The sequence below is a fragment of the Rosa chinensis genome, chromosome 5, assembly GCF_002994745.2.
Source record: "Rosa chinensis cultivar Old Blush chromosome 5, RchiOBHm-V2, whole genome shotgun sequence".
Taxonomy (NCBI): domain Eukaryota; kingdom Viridiplantae; phylum Streptophyta; class Magnoliopsida; order Rosales; family Rosaceae; genus Rosa; species Rosa chinensis.
The window spans coordinates 8,277,465-8,296,442 of record NC_037092.1 but is presented as its reverse complement, the minus strand read 5'-3'; the positions used below and the strand labels follow the sequence as shown (position 1 = coordinate 8,296,442).

At 36.3% G+C, this 18,978-nt stretch overlaps 2 protein-coding genes across 2 annotated transcripts; both read right to left on the bottom strand.

Moving 5' to 3' along the window:
- Nucleotides 1–32: 32 nt before the first annotated feature.
- Nucleotides 33–18,318, bottom strand: LOC112203053. The gene is made up of 52 exons (XM_040505702.1): nt 18,019–18,318; nt 17,592–17,757; nt 16,786–16,857; nt 16,625–16,693; nt 16,470–16,541; nt 16,293–16,364; nt 16,089–16,160; nt 15,931–16,002; nt 15,769–15,840; nt 15,587–15,658; nt 15,424–15,495; nt 14,744–14,812; nt 14,380–14,442; nt 13,627–13,692; nt 13,494–13,529; nt 13,369–13,403; nt 12,870–13,246; nt 12,348–12,543; nt 11,340–11,477; nt 11,021–11,139; nt 10,729–10,939; nt 10,406–10,640; nt 10,025–10,175; nt 9,545–9,914; nt 8,436–8,536; nt 8,194–8,334; nt 7,808–7,948; nt 7,597–7,703; nt 7,438–7,511; nt 5,951–6,116; nt 5,745–5,816; nt 5,586–5,654; nt 5,427–5,498; nt 5,259–5,330; nt 5,084–5,155; nt 4,912–4,983; nt 4,751–4,822; nt 4,563–4,634; nt 4,397–4,468; nt 4,214–4,282; nt 4,068–4,130; nt 3,530–3,595; nt 3,396–3,431; nt 3,272–3,306; nt 2,798–3,171; nt 2,483–2,678; nt 2,250–2,387; nt 1,730–1,848; nt 1,395–1,605; nt 1,064–1,301; nt 704–854; nt 33–585 (listed from the first exon to the last, which is right to left on the bottom strand). The coding sequence occupies exons 1-52, from the start codon at nt 18,164–18,166 to the stop codon at nt 202–204; spliced, it is 6,480 nt and encodes a 2,159-aa protein (XP_040361636.1). The 5' UTR covers nt 18,167–18,318; the 3' UTR covers nt 33–201.
- Nucleotides 7,133–9,536, bottom strand: LOC112164939 (palmitoyl-monogalactosyldiacylglycerol delta-7 desaturase, chloroplastic). The gene is made up of 5 exons (XM_024301305.2): nt 8,436–9,536; nt 8,194–8,334; nt 7,808–7,948; nt 7,597–7,703; nt 7,133–7,511 (listed from the first exon to the last, which is right to left on the bottom strand). Exons 1-5 carry the CDS (start codon nt 8,709–8,711, stop codon nt 7,292–7,294), a joined length of 885 nt encoding a protein of 294 aa, XP_024157073.1. The 5' UTR covers nt 8,712–9,536; the 3' UTR covers nt 7,133–7,291.
- Nucleotides 18,319–18,978: the final 660 nt, after the last annotated feature.

The following is an 18,978-nucleotide window of genomic DNA, read 5'->3' as shown; positions in this document are numbered from 1 at the left end:
TATCAAAAAACAGTGAATCGCTTTCCGTACATCCATTTAGGTTTCGACTAAAAAAAGGAAAAATGAACAGTATATCTGAAATGAACATCCATATGCTGTTACCAGTTACCAATATAAGATACTAGCTAGCACTTATGTGGAGAGAAGCCTCGTGAACTTTTTTGTTAATATAAACTGAGCTCTACGGACCCGCATCAAAAGCTATGGAGAATCAAGATTAAATGTATAGCTATCCCGGACAGTCGTTGAGGAAGAGGCATCTGGCCCTTTGGCATCGGATGAATAAATGAGGCTCTGAGTCTCTCTTGGACTCTGTTGAATATTCAGATCATTACAGTCGTCCCTTAGGGCCTTAAACCCCAGTTCATCACCATACATACTCAGATTTCTACTTGATTCATGAATAAGAGCTCGGCCTTCAAGCATGCTTAGTGCTGCAGACATTGTAGGTCTCAGTGCTGGTGATGGATTGGTGCATAGTAGAGCTACTTTAATCATTCTCATTGCCTCTTCCTTGTTGAACTTGGATCCCAACTTTGGATCCACTAGCTCCATCAGGTTTTCTTTTTGTTGCAAAACAAGGGCCTGCAGGATTGAAGAAAGTGAATCACCAATATATCACATCCCACAAATTAAGCAGCATGGTTTAGTTTCAACTGTAGTTTTGCTTGTACTAAGAGAATGTGATGGAGATCTTACGTACCCAATCTAGAAGGCATACATAATTCTCATTTGGTCGATATTTGATGTTGTTTTTTCCAGATACGAGCTCTAATGCAACAACTCCAAAACTGTAAACATCTACTTTGTCAGTTAAATAACCCCATAGTGCATATTCTGGCGCCATGTATCCTCTGCACAACAATAGGAACTAATAAGCATATTGTGATTAATTTCCAACTACCATGGCATCACAAAAGGGTAAAATGATCCATCTTTTTTTTTTACTGTAGTGAAGAGTATCAGCATTGACTGTAAACATAATCCCCCTATTATATTCAAGTTTCACAAAAATATATTTAAGGATTGAAATAAGCAGTAAAAGATATGAAAGGTTCCTCACATAGTTCCAGCTACTCTGGTGCTAATATGCGTTTTCTCCTCTTCGTCTAGCTTGGCCAAACCAAAGTCAGAGATTTTAGGATTTAGGTCTCTATCTAGCAGTATGTTAGTCATTTTGATATCTCTATGAACAATTTTCAGTGTCGATTCCTCATGCAGGAAAGCTAGCCCTCTTGCAATGCCAATACATATTTTTTGCCTCTTAGGCCAGTCCAGTTTCAGTATACCTTCTTGTGGACCTGTAACATAATCGGAAGAAATTAGATTCATATTTCAAACTAGTTAGAAGCTCATAACATGAATACCATCCACTCGTAAATTTACCAGCTTACCAAACAATGAATGTGCAAGACTATTGTTCTCCATGTATTCATATACCAGCAACAACTGATTTCCTTCGATGCAACATCCATACAATCTAACAAGATTTGGATGTTGCAATCCAGAAATCATCCCTATTTCATTCACAAACTCACGATTTCCTTGTTTTGATTTTGATGAAAGTTGCTTAACAGCAATAGTAGTACGATCTAATAATTCCCCCTATAAACAATAAGAAATGTAAAACATTTCAGGAATGTACATCATTCACAGAACTTGAAAATTGACATATACCAAAGTATACAAAAACAAAAAGGTACTTGAACAAAAAGGAGTCATTGAATACCTTGTAAACAATTCCAAAGCCACCTTCCCCAAGCTTGTTTGCAGCATCAAAGTTGTTAGTGGCAGCTTTGATTTGTTTGAATCTAAAGAGTCCAGTTTGCAGATCCAATCCTTTCAGCTCTGTCCATGTGACAAGATTAATTAGCATATTGAAATGATTTTTGAAGGAGAGCTTGGGGCCTTTTGCTTAACAAAGCTAAACATTGGAAGACTGAAGCAACTACAACAGACAAATACCTCGAATTGATTTCACCATACATTTCCGAAGAAAAAAATAGTACAGTAGGGGGAGAATGAGTTTACTTCTACTTTTGGTTTAAGTCAAAGGATCATGTTAAGTTTCTTTGCTCCGACGAGTTCATTCTAGTTCCTGGTGACAATAAAGTAAATGTAGACTGCAATCGAATTTTTGGGAAGACTCTTGATATCCTTTTAATTTTCACTCACACAGATAATCTTCATGGATAAAATTCAAGTTTTCAAGTCCTTTAAGTTTTATTTTCGTACTGGATTTAGATTACCTTGTTCCCTAGAGGTCCTGCCTCCAAAGCAGCTTCTTAACCAAAGAATGCCAAAAACCATGAAGATGAGGCATAAGAATAAAGCAACTCCAACCGCTATGAATATTTTCCTGTTGCTATCACCAGGTGGCTTAAAATCTAGAACAGAGAACAGAGCACAGAACAGTGATCAATGTGCAACAAGAGTACTCTAAAGTCTAAAGTAGAGAAAATTGAATGTTTAAATCACTTACCCGACTCAACTGAGATAGCCGATATAAGTGAACCATATGTCCCTCTCTTTGGGGCATTAGCTGTCCCTTTCCCAGCCCAATAAAAACGGATCTCTAAAGTGCTAACATTGACAACTGCTTTAAATACTTTAATCACTTCCTTATCAACCCCCTGTGCTTCCTTTTTAATATTAAAATCCTTCAATACCAGTTTTTCCTGTAGAAAATACCATAATTATTCGTTCAAGTTGAAAAGTGCAAAAGAAGGGAGTGACTAAGAATTTTAATCAGGAAAGTTAGAACAAGAAAGTCTGTGGATAGGTGCTTAATGACTACCTGAATATAGACATCAAAAAATCGTCTTCCAACACCATAATAAGACCTGTTGTCTCTGAGAACTATTTCTGCAAAGTGTAGTTTCACAGTGTAATTTCCATTTGCTAAGCAACGAGCATAATATGTGAGTGAAAGAAAAGAAAGGCGGGCAGTTCTGTACAATTCCGAGTTGTTCATTTTGAGTATGGAAACATTGTTTGCTATGTAGGCTTGGTCAAAATTCATAATCCCATAATCACCAGTGCTACTAAATCCCCAATTAACTGTGTCCCGAAAAAACTTTGCTCCACCTCCCGAGGCTTCATCCCCCTCGTACTTGATGCTTCCAATGGTGGTTGGTTTTCCACCACAATTAATATGCAATGAATACTGTTCTATATAGAAAGAAACAGATGATAGAAAGGAGGACACAAGTGAAATCAATATTCAACACAGAAGTGTAAACCTCAAATATTATACCACAGATTTAGTTACCTTTTGAACATGGATAGAGGCAATTGCAAAGAATTCTACATTGAAATATATATAAAAACAGAAGCATTAGCTTATAAACAATTACTGATGAAAGAAGAATAAACTCGTTGGGGTTGAAGCTTACGAGTTGTTCTGTCTGGAGAAACTTTTGAACACATTACTGATGAAACAACAGACTAGTCACTTTCACATTTAGGTAACAAAAGAAAGCTAATTTGGAGCAGGCTAATGAAACGAAGAAAATGGAGACACTCTTACAAGGTTTCTCGACATGTAGTTGGGACAGAGTCCCTTGAAAAATTGTTGTAAGAAAGATCTATTATGCTGCACACAAACATGAAGTTATCCATTAAGCGACTGAAATGTCAAGAAAAGAAATTTCAGTATACTTTGGCAGGAATCTTCTAACATAAAATATGTAACTTGCACAGAACAAAGATGAAATGGTTCAACATTTCAAAGATACACAGGTAGATTTGGACCTAATTAACCACTCATGAAACTGTATAACCTAGTCTTCTTATACTTCTTAGCTATAAATCATGTGTATGGATAATCCTATCCGTCCTTATTGAGAAAAAGTTGTGTAGTTGGTTTTATCTCTTTCACACTAACTTGACATAATAGTTTATGTATCAAGACGCTATACTGATAATCATACACATTGTGGAGGCCTCAGAAGCATGAAAACTAAAATGAGATAGCAAAAGTTGCAATGTACATTTTGGTGTATCCAGTGTGTGCCAACGATAGGTATGAGGTTATGAACATAAGGTTTTGGGATGAAGAAACATACTAGCGGCTATCTCTATTTTTGATCCACTCCGGAAGCCCAGTAAGCCAGTTACTTGTCAGATATCTGATCATTGAGCAGTATGAATTATGTAAACTAAAAAAATAAAATAAAAAATACTACATTTAGGATGAATTTACACTGCTTACATTGTGGCCAATCCTAATAACTTGTCAAGATTTGGGATACTCCCTTTCAATCTGTTGAAGCTAAGATCTCTGCAAAATGGAAAAAGGGGGCGGGTAATGAGGAGCATCATATTGTCATATTGGTAGCAACGACATTCAGCAAAGCCAAGCTACAAAATGAGTGAGTTATATTCAGGGAATTACAAAACTTGCAAGCTTGTCATGTTAGATATATATTCTGGAATTGATCCTGTTATATTGCAGCTCCTTAACATCCTGCAATATGGAGCAAACCACATAAGAAAAATGATTGCTATGAACCTTTGGATTATTCTAATTAGAAGATACTAAAACTATAAAGATCACTCACAATTTCTGCATGTTTTTCATGTTCGACAAGTTTGGAAAACTTGAGCTCTCTCCGCTTAAGTCACTGATTACTCTGCCTCACAGAAATGATAAGAAAGACAAAATCCTAATTCAGTAATGATCTTTCAAAGCAAAGAACAGAAAGAATGTGAAACTAAGATGACTGCTAAGTTATAAGCCACGACTCACAAGTATGTCATATTACTTAAGGCAGAAAGAGTAGAAGGAATGGGCCCTTCAAAGCCACTCGCTTGCATCTCTCTGGTGAAAATATTTTAGAGCAATTGAGATTACACATGAAGTATTTGTATACAATTAAAAAGCATAGCAGAAAATTAAAGATCTCTTACAACATCTGAAGTTCTTTCCAATTAAGAAAATAGTTCGGAATTTTTCCAGTGAAGTTGTTACTGCCAATCCAACTGTATCAAAGTAAAAAAATAATGTCATTAACCTGTTTTTTCTTCCTTTTCTTCTTGCTGGAAACACTTTGACCATCTGAAGTATAGTAAACTCACTTACAGTGTTTTTAATTTGGTCATATTAGTGAGAGCCACAGGCAACTGTCCAGTGAGATTGTTAGCTCGAAGGTAGCTGCAATTAATCATCCATGGGAAAACCAAAGAACATTTAAATAAAAACTTAAAATTCAACATGCAAATCAAAGAATGGAAGACAAGAAAATAGGCACACTCACAGGACTTCCATGTTAATCAATCTTCCCATCTCCGGTGGAATACTTCCAGAAAATAAGTTGCTTTCCAAGGCCCTGGGACCACAGTAGACTCAATGTCACAACCAAACCAAAACAATTGTACATGCATGAAATTCAGTCTAAATAGGGTAAGAAAGATTGAAATCATACAAAGCTCGGAGAGTAGTTATGTTCCCCAAATAGGCAGGGATAGGTCCTGATAAGTTGTTCACACTGAGAACACTGCATTGGGTACATTGCATTAGTTCAGTACTTCAATCTAGCCATGAATTACAACAGCAAACATAACCCTACAGATCAATCACTTACAGAAATTCCAACTTGGTAGAGCCCCATTCTGGTGGAATTGAGCCACTAAGGTAATTCTGACCCAGATTACTGGGAGCAAGAACAAATAGTTTTTTAGGTGGTAAAATAAAAAAATCTAAACAAATAGTGGAAATTAAAGCTATGGAGTCTGAAACATACAGTTCCTTGAGGTAAGGCAGCTTCACCAGTGATGGTGGAAGCACACCATCCAGGTCCTGACCCACAAGAAAACTGCATTATAAGGACCCAAAACAAATCATGGGTTATGAATGGTTTGGTGAAAAATACAGAAAAGAATGTAACTTTTTCACATTGATTCATAATATTACAAATGCAAATTGAGTAGAGAATTAGGGCACACATACATGGTTTGGACATGGCACACATTGCCAGAGAAAGAACAGTTGCAGAAGAGGGTGTTCATGTACTGATCCGTATGTGGCATTGAGAAAGTTGGAATATTTCTACATGGGTCGCTCAAATTCCAGTCCTTTTTGTTCAGTTGCTCAGCAATTTCATGAAGGGCTTGCACTGCCACACCCACATAATAAGCAAAATCTCAATTTCTTTCCTTCGTAATTTCTTCAAAGTTTAAACTAGGAAACGAAATGAAACTTATAAGGCCCAATACCCTCATCAGCTGGAAGAGTCATGGCCTGTGCTTCAAATATGACTTGTGCCATGCAAATGACCACTACGAAGAAGATGACCATCTCCTCTGGGTTGTTAATTCTTACCATTTTTCTTCACTACCCAGTTCACATTCATTCAGCTACGTATGAACTGTGCCAAGCTTTTATAATTTATATATCATCATCCATGGGAATTTCATGGAAGATTAAACTATTTCCTACTTGTCAAGCAAACCCTTTTCTTTAATTTGTGATTAGACTTGATAAGTTAATATGTAGTCCAATTACTTGTCCAAATTTCAAGGCCAACACATGTGCTTTCATAGTGTCACCTCTCTTTGCTCCTGTGCATTATAGATTTGGTTCAAGCAAGGTAATGGAAAATGTATATTAGACCAGAACAAGTAGACTAGCTAGCTAGGTTGACTAGATTCTCATTTCCCTGAATAAGGACCTGATTAAGTATTATATTTCAGCTAGAAATAGGAATCTTTTTTATCAACTTGTAATGTGAAAAGTGGTGGATTAGTACTTGGGCTAACTGATCGAGGCCAACTAGTTATATTTGAAAACAATTAACCTCATGACTAGTAATCGACCTCGATTCTTTAATCTTTATCTCGACTCCCAACTTCCCTAGAAGACTTTGATTCAAAAATGTTTAACCAGCTGTACCGAGAGAAGAAAAGACATTGACTTATATCTCCCGCATGTGCACCATTATGAAAAATATGGTTTAGTTAAGCAAGGTTTAGTTCTTGATTTTAGTCTTCCTTTTTTCTTTTTCTTTTTTCCAAATTTATGGTTAATTCATATCATCAATCTAATTTCGTATTTTCGTTCCTCAAATGTTGGTCGACTTTAGCAGCTTGGGCAACTAAATGAAATGTAGAAACCAAATTGGGCATTAGAAAGGTGAGGGCAAGTGAGTTCAGATGCTGGCTCCTTTGATTTTTACTTCTCTAGCTAGCTCTCATTTCGTGCACTGCGAAAACATTTCATACATTTGCATCTGATCTACACTAATGTACACCAACACATAGTTTTGACTTAACAAAGTAATTACATCAAACCCTAATCTTGACTAGCCATGGTTCTAGTAACCAAAGCTTTTCGTTGCTTTTGAGTCTCAGTTGGGGACTTCACATCTCTTGCCAGCCCAATAGCCTGAAGCAATCTTATCGCATACCAAGTAAAGTCGATCTGCCACCATTCCAGACCCTGACGAGCTGAGAATTCAAAGGCATGGTGGTTATTGTGCCAGCCTTCTCCTAGCACCAGGAATCCCAAGAGCCTGGAACACATAGATCAAGTAGAAACTAGGTAAATAATTACTGTCAGAAATTATACATATAGTAGTGTTCACCAAAGGTAATTACCAATTGTTCCGAGACAAATCACCGGTCTTCCATACTTGCTTTCCCCACATGTGGCCAACCGAATTAACCAACAAAGTTGCATGGAGAACATATACCACTCTCACTCCCTATAAATCATTAGGCAAACAAAGTAACTACATCATCAATGATCAGGTGCACTAAAGAAGTTTCGATCAAAATCATATTAATGTGTTTCACCACATGATCTTACCATTCCCCAGATGAAGAAGGGGAGTCCACCCAGGAGATATAGCAAAGCTCCAAGAAGAAGTGAATGTAGAGGGTAAGTACAATGAAGAAACACATAGAATGGTTGCCTCTTCAGATCTCCAACGTTCTTTAGTCCTCCATACTGCACAAAAAGTCAAGCTACCTCATTTAAAAGGTCAACAAAAAGTATCTGCAGTACGTTTGTGTCAGCTAGAAAAAAGAATTCTTATATGGAAAGGGACAAAGGGTGTACATAACTATATATAACGCTTCTCTTACAGTCCAATTTGTTAGTATGTATAATGAGACTAGTATACAATATTTGTATGAAAGAATTTGTTGTGATATAAAGAGAAAAATAAAGCTGTGTGTATATGACAATTTTACTTTTCCAAATCGAGAATTGCTATCGAGGATCCAGCCCATATGACTAAACCATAAACCCTTCAGGGGGCTGTGGGTGTCTTTCTCTGTGTCGGTAAATTGGTGGTGATACCTATGTGTGCTCACCCATGCAATTGGACTATCCTGCAAAAATATAAAACTTTTTTTTTCTTCATATCAAAAAAGTACAAAATCTAGTGCTAATTGAATGTCCTGACTTTAACATGATGTATGTTCGTTCATACCTGAAGTGAGAGAACCCCAAAATAGGCAAACAAGTACTCAAGCCATTTTGGAAGCTTGAAACTCTTGTGGGCAAGATTTCTATGGTACGACAGCGTGATCCCTAAACCCGTCACATAAACCAGAATGTGGAATACACAGAATGCACCCCAGGTGAAATGAAAGGGTGCCAATAGACAAAGGCAATGAACGAGCACAAGCCCACTAGTTGTGGCTACATCTTGTAAGTTCCATTCCCTCCCCCAAAACTCTCCACACGACGTGTACCACACCCCCATATTGCATATACGTTTTTGCAGCCAGCTTCTTCTTTACCTTCTATATATAGAAACTTATAATACATATTACGTGTATGTATCTAGTGAAGCAAATTAATATCCGTCATGGATCAGATATGGTGGATGCATGGTATTCAATTCTGAACAGTTGTGATAGGTGCATGGTATTCAATTCATGGTAGATGCATGGTATTCAATTCTGAACAGTTGTGATAGGAGCTGACACTGGCATGGTGTGGTTTCAATGCAAGAGCTTAATATTAATATTGATCGTTACTGAATATGGGCATCAACGGACGAAAAACATTTAAAGCCTCAAAAGGAAAGTCAGGAGTGAGTTTCACCATGGGAAATTTCCATAGAAATGTGTAGGATGTCAGATGCTTCGAGTAATTTTATCAAGTAGGACTGCTGTCGGTGGATGTCTTCTTTCCCTCCAAAACTTCGAGACCCAAGCTTTATTACATTAGGTATAGTAGGGGTCCCCTACTATACTAGGGGAGAAGAGGTTTGAACGTACGTGCTGAGACCTCAAGGTACAAACTTGCTCTTAAGGTTTCACATTTTAGAAACCCTTCAATCTAAGCTATACATATTTACATGGGGGAAGTGCATCCCCTGCAGTATTACTGGTACAAGAATCAATCAAATGAATGTAGTTGAGAGTTCCTAGTAATATATATAACATGAACATGGTTGATGTTGCTATATTTGCAGTCTCTAGTGCATGTCTTGGTTTCACTTGCTTGTATAGTAAAGTCAAACTTCAATTTAGGTAGTAGCTGCTTTCTGTGGCAGTATACTTGGGCGACATTGTGCTTAATTTCATTATCGGGTCCCAGGTTTAACTGTATCAATATTCAGGACTGACGATGAATAAGAGGCTGTCCGTTTTGAATCGGAGTGAAAGAAGCTTCGAGTCTCCTCAAAGCTCTCTTGCATATTCGGATCAGAGTCCTCTGTAAAGGCCTTAAACCTCATTTCATCACCATAAATACTTGGATTTATGGTCACTTCATGAACAACAGTTCGGCCTTCAAGCATGCTCACTACTTCAGACATCGTGGGTCTTAGTGCCGGTGATGAATTGGCGCATAGTAGAGCTACCCTTATCATTCTAAGTGCCTCTTCCTTGTTGAACCCAGAACCCAACTTTGGATCCACCAGCTCCATTAGATTTCCTTTTTGTTGTAAAACAAGGGCCTACATTGGGGAAGAAAGTGAAGATGAAATTTATAATAAGCAAAACAAGACCAGCAAGAAAATAAGAAGCCATTTCATGTTTTACTGATTTGATAAAAGGAATATCTTACCCAATCTAGAAGGCATACAAAATTTTCATTTGGCCGATATTTGATGTTGTTTTTCCCTGATACCAGTTCCAATGCTACAACACCAAAACTGTATACATCTGCCTTATCGGTTAAATAGCCCCATAAAGCATACTCTGGCGCCATGTATCCTCTGCACAATAACAACCATTCCATGACTCCTTGTTGACTTCATAGAGAGATTATCCAACAAATTTAAGGTACCAGAATATGTGGTCACATTAATCTCAATGATACTTAGGATGCAAGGTTGCTAATAATGAAGTTATTGTCAAATAAATAAACAGATCGACCTGAAAAAAATATATGTTATCTAAACCAAGAAATGGAAAGAACAAAATCAGTGAATGAAAGGGTGCTTACATAGTTCCAGCAACTCTGGTGCTAATATGGGTTTGCTCCTCTTCGTCCAGCTTAGCCAAACCAAAGTCCGCTATCTTAGCATTAAGGTCCCTATCCAGCAATATGTTGGTTGGTTTGATATCTCTATGAACGATTTTCAAAGTTCCATCATGCAGGAAAGCAAGACCCCTTGCAATACCAACACATATTTTCTGCCTTGTAGGCCAGTCCAATTTCCGTAGGCCGTCCTCCGAACCTGAATATAACAACGATAACTAAAGAAATGTAAATTCATCAAGCTAGTTATCATATATATACCCTTCTAAATTTTCCAGCTTAATTACCAAATAAAGTATGTGATAGGCTATTGTTCTCCATGTATTCGTAGACCAAGAATAACTGATTTCCTTCCGTGCAACATCCATACAGTTTAACAAGATTTGGGTGTTGTAATGCAGACATCATGCCTATTTCATTCACAAATTCACGATTTCCCTGCTTTGATTTTGAAGAAAGTTGCTTAACGGCAATAAAACTACCATCCAATAATTCACCCTGCCAAGATAACAAAGCATTAACAAATGAAACGAAAATACATACAAGTATGAGGAAACTTAAAAAAGAATTGTAGAATACCTTGTAAACAGCTCCAAAGCCACCTTCCCCAAGCTTATTTGCAGCATTAAAGTTGTTAGTAGCAGCTTTAATTTGTTTGAATCTAAAGAAACCAGTGTGCAGATTCAATCCTCTCAATTCTGTAATGTAACAAAGTTAGAAATACTTGCAGGTTAACTTGAAGCTAAAATGGTAAACATCAGACTTCAATTGACATTCATGGATAGATGTGCAATCAGTATATGGACCATTTTAGAAATTCATACGGTACTGCGTGAGCAATATGCATTACTATTATCTTTTCAAACCAAAACTTGATTTGCACAGTTATCTACTGTACCTTCTTCCCTGGTTGTCTTGTGTCCGAAACAGCCTCTTAACCAAAGAATGCCAAAAATTAAGAAGATAAGGCATAGAGCTGAAACAACTCCAACCACAATATAAATCTTCCTTTTGCTGTCATCAGGAGGATTGAAATCTAGAAGTGAAATAAGAGCCAAGATGAGGGATCATAAGATTGTAGTTTATAAAAGGTACTGCAATCTAGCTTAAGAATATTTCTTATATGGCAATATGTGAGATATAAAAGTTTACAAAAGGTAGTACCATATAGCTTAAGAACATTTCTTATATGGCAATATATGAGATATAAAAGTGTTCAGATTAAGAATTTAAGATAGTCGTTGAGATACAAATAAGGCACAAAGAAAGCAAAGGTTAATATAAGGAAGTTGTGGAGTCGATCGGTTTGTTCCCAACTCCTCTAAGCAAAAAGGCATGGGATATGCCGTTTGAAAAACTAATTAAACATATGACTACTGAGTACTGACTCTTTACCAATACATGGAGAGGTCAACTTTTATTTAAGCTTCAGAAATTTAATTTTCAATTACAAAAAAAACATAAGAAATTTTGCAGCTAATAGTAATATATTCGCACCACAACAAAGTTTTCATGGGTAAAACCTTGCAAGAGAAGAAAATTTATTTAATTTTGCATTTCATAATCCCAGCCATGCAAATCAAGGAAAACAATTTGCTCCAGTTGGACAACCTGTGAACCCGAAAGAATTGACCAATAATGTTTACAATTGTACAATTATATAGCTAAGATCTGCTCTACTGTTACCAACAGAATTCAATGCTATAAATACAAATATTCAAAACTAATCTACAGTTACACAATCAGTTTTGATTGTGGAGAGGAAATAAATATAGGAGAGTGATTTTCTCTAACAATCTTTTTAGTGTATATGTAATTATGATGATATGGCCATGATTAATTGAAAAGCTTCTCTCAGGATTAATGCAACGCAGTATAACAAGAAAAATCATAACTAATTACTTACCAGACTGCACTGAGATGGTTGATATAAGAGAACCATATTTTCCTCTTAGTGGAACATTAGTTGTCCCTCTCCCAGCCCACTGAAAGCGGATCAGTAAAGTCTTAACATTAACAACTGCTTTAAATACCTTGATCACGTCCTTATCAACCCCTAGTGCTTCCTTTGTAATATCAAAATCCTTCAATACTAGTGTGTCCTGCAATAAGTTAGCAGAAAATAAGACAGACCAACAGTGATTATGAAAAAACTAGGTAAATTAAAGAATATCGAGAGTTGTGAATAGGAAGTTAGTTTAGGACAGAATAACTTCGGAGAACAGTTAGATTTATCCAAGTGATTAGACAGTAAGTAATATAGATATAAGATTTACCTATTATGACATTTTGGTGGATAGATGCGCTTTATATATGTAGAATAATCCTACATTTCACATCTCTACTTTATTCAAATAATGCATGCGTTACTCATTCCCTGTGAAATGTTATATTATATACATAAGTAAAAAATACTACAAATGGGTACCTGGATATAAACATCAAACATTCGTCTTCCAACACCATAATAAGACCTGTTGTCTCTGAGAACTATCTCTGCGAAGTGTAGTTTCACAGTGTAATTTCCATTTGCTAAGCAATGGGCATAGTAGGTGAGAGAAAGAGGAGAAAGTCGTGCAGTTGTGTACAATTCGGATTTGTTCATTTTGAGTATGGAAACATTATTGGCAATATAGTCGTTGTCAGAACTCCAAGCATCTACGAAATCACCGGTGCTACTAAACCCCCAATTGGGGGTTGTGGACACAAATGTTGCTGCACCTCCTGAGGCTTCATCTCCTTCATACTTGATGCCTCCGATGTTGGTTTGTTTTCCACCACAATTTATATGCAATGAGTACTGATCTATATAAAGGAAATGACATATAATCAACAATGTGTTCTGTCAATTTGTTCTGTCAATTTTCCACATTATACTAACAGAGAAGCATACACCTAAGGTTGAATTCCAGAACAGTTTCAATTACCTTTTGAACATGAGTTGAGACAATTGCTTAGTATTCTACATTACAAATGGAAAATTCTGTTAGAATATGAAACTTAACAATGAGAAATAGAAATTCGCATGAAATTCATTGAGTGAGAGGCTTACGAGTTGTTCTGTTGGGAAATACTTCTGAACCAATTGCTGATGAAACAACAAAAGTAGTTACTTCCATAGAAAGTAAAGTATGTTTATCTCAAGGAGGTTAGAAGAATAGAAACTGAAAAGGAATTTCTCTTACAAAGTTTCTCGACAAGTAGTTGGGACAGAGCTCTGAGAGAAGTTATTATAGGAGATATCGATATTGCTGCACACACAGATGAAGCTCAATATTAACTAGAACTCCGAGAAAAAACCATCATCAAAGTATTTTGGTAAACTAACTTAATTTGGAAAGAATGATGAATATATTCAACTTGCCAAAGATATAAAGATAATAACTTAAAGCTGAACAACACTAATTGATACTAGCTAGATATCAAAAAGATTGTAATAAAGTCTGTTAGTTTACAACTAGTCCCAAAAGTTTAAGATTTGAGGATGTGTTCACTAGTAGTTTATATTCTGAGAAATTAATAATTATAAAGACTTCGATCCTCTAAAGAACCACACAAACGCATGCTATAGCTAAGCTGTTACAACTATATGCCATGTCAGAACCTATGACCAATTATCTGCAATGAACCAAGTGATTCTATACAATTGCATGAACTTTCAGACTATGACAAATTCTGTCCAATTCATGCTGGTAAGAATAAGTTATCCTTCTTCATATCCTTCGAGCATGTTAAGATTTGATGCTGCACTTGTAGTGAATTTAAATGCAGCACCTGCAGTGCAGCAGCTTCTGCTATTATGAACTGGTAGCAGCTACTGTTAAAGCTGGTGCTATCTATCTTAACTTCTTAATATGATATTAGTATGTATATGATCCTAATAAATGAAAAGGATGCAGCAGAAATTAACATGTAATATATGAGATGAAGAAACATACTAGCGACTATCTCTACTTTTGATCCAGTCTGGAAGCCCAGTAAGCAAGTTACTTGTCAAATATCTGATCACCAACCAACAGAAACAGGTTCAGTTTAAAAAAGATATATATCAAAGGTTATGCAGAAACAAGGAAGAGTAAATGCTTTTAAAGACAATCCATACTTATACAGCCTTTTTGCTTATATAATTAATGGTAGTATGTATCATTTATGCTGTGGAGTGTGAAAAGTTTAGGTTGATCAGTTGCTTTATCTGTGTGTTTGGAAACATCCTAAACTTACTCGTATTCTCTTTTTTCTTTGGCTAAGGAAAACATCAAAATTTGATAAGCAAGCTAACTATCCTCATGAATTTAACCTTACATTGTTGACAACTGCATTATATTAGCAAAATTTGGAATGGCCCCTTCCAATCTGTTGAAGCTTAGATCTCTGCAAAAAAGGAAAAAAAGGATTCAACCAGAAGTCATAAACATAAACAACATTGGGAACATGCAGACAGATTATTAATGACAATGGTGTATAAACCACAAATGAGTTGATTAACTATCATGAAGACTCTGATTTAGATAGCCACATGTACATGTGATGTATACTTGTTCAAGGACTAAAGAATGCACCAAATTCAAGGTTGGGTTGCATGGTATGTCCTATATGTATAAAAGTGAAAAAAGCTGGTATCACATCAAAACAAACTGAAAGAAATGGAGGTTAAAGTAATATGCTAAAACTATAAAAACAGTGAAGTAATTTTCCACAAAATTTTACATTTGGCTCTAGAATGATTCAACAATTTTAGCATTGCAAGCCCAAGAAAATGTTCAAGTTCATAAATTTCTAACGTAGCCTAATTATTAACAGAATAGTCCTTTTTTGTAAGATCAGAAAACTTGACCACACAGAATAGTCTTACTTAACTCTATATTTACATATGTAATCATTTTGTAATACAACTTCAGTAACATAATAGAACCATACAGTATAAAGCAAATTTTTAAGGGCTGATCATGATAAAGCAAAGAATAAATAAACAGAAGACTTACAAAACAACCAGGTTTGTCATGGTAGATATATATCCAGGGATTTCTCCTGTTATATTGCAGCTCCTTAACATCCTGCAATTTTAACAACTCATATAAGAACAATTCTATTTGCAAGCAGTTTATACCAATCAGAAAATAAATTAAAAGTATAAAGATGGCTCACAGTTTTTTCATGTTTGTCATGTTTGATAAATTTGGAAATTCTGAACTCTCACCACTTAAGTCACCAATCCTCCTGGAAAGGGTCATGTCATGCGAATTTATAAGAGTATAAATATTTATGGTAATCATCTAAGGTTTTTGTTAAATTTGACAAGCGTCTAAAGGATGGAAGCCACGACTTACATGTCTGTCATATTCTTTAAGGCAGAGAGACTGGATGGAAGGGGCCCTTCAAGACCACTCGCTAGCATCTCTCTGTAAGCAACATAATTAATGGATTTCGATTAGAGCCAGCTGAAAATATCTTCAGAGGAGATTAAATCATATAACGGAAAAGCTTCTTACAAGCTTTGGAGGTCTTTCCAACTTTGAAAGTAGTTGGGTATTCTTCCAGTGAAGTTGTTACTACCTATCTGACTGTTAAAAATAAATAAATGAATGACATAAGGATGAACTCTTTCCTGTGGAAAGAACCTAAAGTAAGGTACAGAGAGATCACTTACAGTACTTTTAATTTGGTCAGATTAGTGAGAGCCAGAGGCAACTCTCCAGTGAGATTGTTAGCACGAAGATAGCTGTAATCACCAATTGGCAGGACCAAGCCATTGTCAATTATCATTTTGACTTGCTTATAAATTCACAATGCAAAACACTTATGAAAATTATGGGAAAAAAAAAACTAAAAGATAAAATAAAAGCACACTGACAGAAACTCCATGTTAGTCAATTTTCCCAGGTCGGAAGGAACAGGTCCAGAAAATAAGTTGCTTTCCAAGGCCCTGAAAGCATAGTCACTCGAGGTCAGAGCCAAACAAAACCAACTGGTACCAACTTAATTCTAGATGATAATGAAAGTGGTTGATAAAGATAGATTTGGGGCATACAAAACTTGGAGAGTAGTTATGTTTCCCAAATAGCCAGGGATAGGTCCCGATAAGTTGTTCACGCTGAGAACCCTGCTCTGGGTACATTGCATTAGTTCAGTTATCGGTATGAATATTAATTGGCAAACTCAAACATAACCAAGATTCTCACTTACAGAAATTCCAACTTGGTAGAAGCCCATTCACGTGGAATCGAACCACTAAGATCATTCTGACCCAGATTACTATCAGCCAGAAGAAAGAGTGGTATTAGGTAGAAGCTTAATAGTTATTTGATGATAAAGGGACAAACAGAATAATGGAAATTTCTTCATACACTTGCTTAAGATAAGGTAGCTTAGCCAGTGATGCTGGAAGAACACCATCTAGATCCTGAGCAGTAAGATTACTGCACAATAAGGATTCGAAAGATCATAGGTTATTAATGTTGGGTTCAAAATCCCAGAGTAAAGTCTCAAGAAAGTAGTCATGAACAAGGACATAAAATTGTTACACTTGTATGTTCAAAGGTCAATGTAACTGGAACAAGAGCGAGGTAGTTAATTTGTTATGAGACCATATTGAGTGCCAGACTTGGAGGTCTATGCACTCAAATTTACTGAGAAAGCTGAATTCTTTTGATATCTATATAAATAGACTGAATTCACTGAAACAGCATAGTGATTCCAGCATCTACCACGAATTCATCATAGTGTTTGGGATGCCAAAGTCACTAAGGCATCAAAGGTATTTTGGGAAATAAGGGGGTTAAGAAACCTAACTAGTATATCAAGTTGGCTGGCCCTTTTGGCTGAAAATATAGATTCTTTCTTTACCAAGTCTAAATCAGTTACATCTTTAGAAAAGGAGGTTAAAGACAACTCTGAACTGGTCAATACCTAATGCACAACAACTAATCTAAGATATGTCTCAGATAATCATAATCATAACATCCTTATCACTTGCCAATGAAAGATCAGCCTATTTAAAGTTCAGAAAAACACAATCTCACCTTAGCTGATGTTGAACATCAGTATCACATTGATTAGACTAGTGCCTAATATAACCTCTCAACCTATGAACTTCAATACTTCACTGAGTTGAGCAAACATAACAAAAGTGGGGCTTGTAACAGGCACATACATGTTTTCAATGTGACACACATTGCCGGAGAATGAGCAATTGCAGACAAGAGTATTGTTGTACTGATCAGTATGTGGGCTCGAAAAAGTTGGAACATTGCTACATGGATCACTGAAATTCCAGTCCTTCTTATTCAGTTGTTCAGCTATTTCACGAAGGGCTTCCACTGCCAAACGCACATCCACAAAACAAAACATCAAAATCATTCATAAAATAGAAGCAAGAAAATCTGAACAGGGGTATGATAAAAGCTTCTCCTAACTTGTTCTAAACAGTATAAATATCTCATACTCTGCAGTCTGCACAACCCAATTCCAATTCCATCAAAATTGATTGGATGAAAACATTAACAGGTGATAAAGATTATGCACTTCACTGTAATATGTATACTATTTGAAACTAAGATTCCTAAAGTAAGAAGCTTTACCTTCATCAGGTGCAAGAGTCCCAGATTGTGCTTGAGAATTGATGGGTACAACGCAAATAAGCACAACAAGCACAGCAACATAGCTAAAGAAGATGGGTTTTTGACTATCGAGAACTTCTGCCATTTTTCTGCACAACCCAGTTGGCATTCCATTCTCAGTTTGAGCTGCAGAAGCTCATTATAATATCTATCCATTGCGTACAGTAACTATTTAAACAGTTTATCACAAATCTGAAAGTAGCGACCCTTCAAAATCAAACAAAGAGTCTTCTATGGACCACCAAGGCAAAAAATCAGCTATTTTACCACCCAAATGCCCCATTTTACTCTACATTTTGCCTATGGTCTACCTACACCTTGGTCTATATTAGAATTTTTGTCGATTTTGTGAAAAGGAAATGTGCTTTGATGAGTAAGCGTTTTGGTTCTACTCAACACATTCAAAAGTTATGTGTAGTGGTAATTCTATACGGAACTTCTATATGGTGAATAACAATAAGAATCTAAAACCTGCACCCATACTTTGACAATTGAACAAAGCAATGTAAAACCTGAAAAGAGTCGAAGACTAAACTTTTTACTAAATTCTGTGCATTTTTCAGTGGCAGTTCTTTACACTCGTCCTGGTGTATGCAGTTCATAGCTGTGAGCCAGTTGGTTAGTCAACCCTTGCCGACAGAAGAACGTACTGGGACTTGCTCAATTTTTGACAAGTGTTTTCTCTTCTTGTCCTTTCTCGAGTATAAAAAGAGAAAAAGAAAAAAGTTTGGAGTTTTCGAAAGAGATAGAGAAAATAGAGTTGACTGATTACAGGTGTGGAGGCATGGGCGCCCTCTGTAAATGCTTGAGCATGGAGACAGACAACAATGTCCGGCCACACATGTGTGGGTCCCACAGGAGGATTAAGCTCGGTATGGAGAGGTTTTTACCATTAAGGTTAAGTTATAGTTAGTTAAATTA

Bases quoted from the DNA above. Each gene is read 5' to 3' on its own strand.
- LOC112164939 (XM_024301305.2), bottom strand. From the start codon at position 8,711: ATGGGGGTGTGGTACACGTCGTGTGGAGAGTTTTGGGGGAGGGAATGG. The intron at 8,335-8,435 runs GTATGAACGAAC...ATATTTTTGCAG, and splicing joins TTGGGGTTCTCTCACTTCAG to GATAGTCCAATTGCATGGGT. The intron at 7,512-7,596 runs GTAATTACCTTT...TATGTGTTCCAG, and splicing joins GATTTGTCTCGGAACAATTG to GCTCTTGGGATTCCTGGTGC.
- LOC112203053 (XM_040505702.1), bottom strand. From the start codon at position 18,166: ATGCCAACTGGGTTGTGCAGAAAAATGGCAGAAGTTCTCGATAGTCAA. The intron at 4,283-4,396 runs GTAATTCCCTGA...TCCATTTTGCAG, and splicing joins ATGACAAGCTTGCAAGTTTT to AGATCTTAGCTTCAACAGAT. The intron at 1,606-1,729 runs GTATTCAATGAC...TATTGTTTATAG, and splicing joins GCTTTGGAATTGTTTACAAG to GGGGAATTATTAGATCGTAC.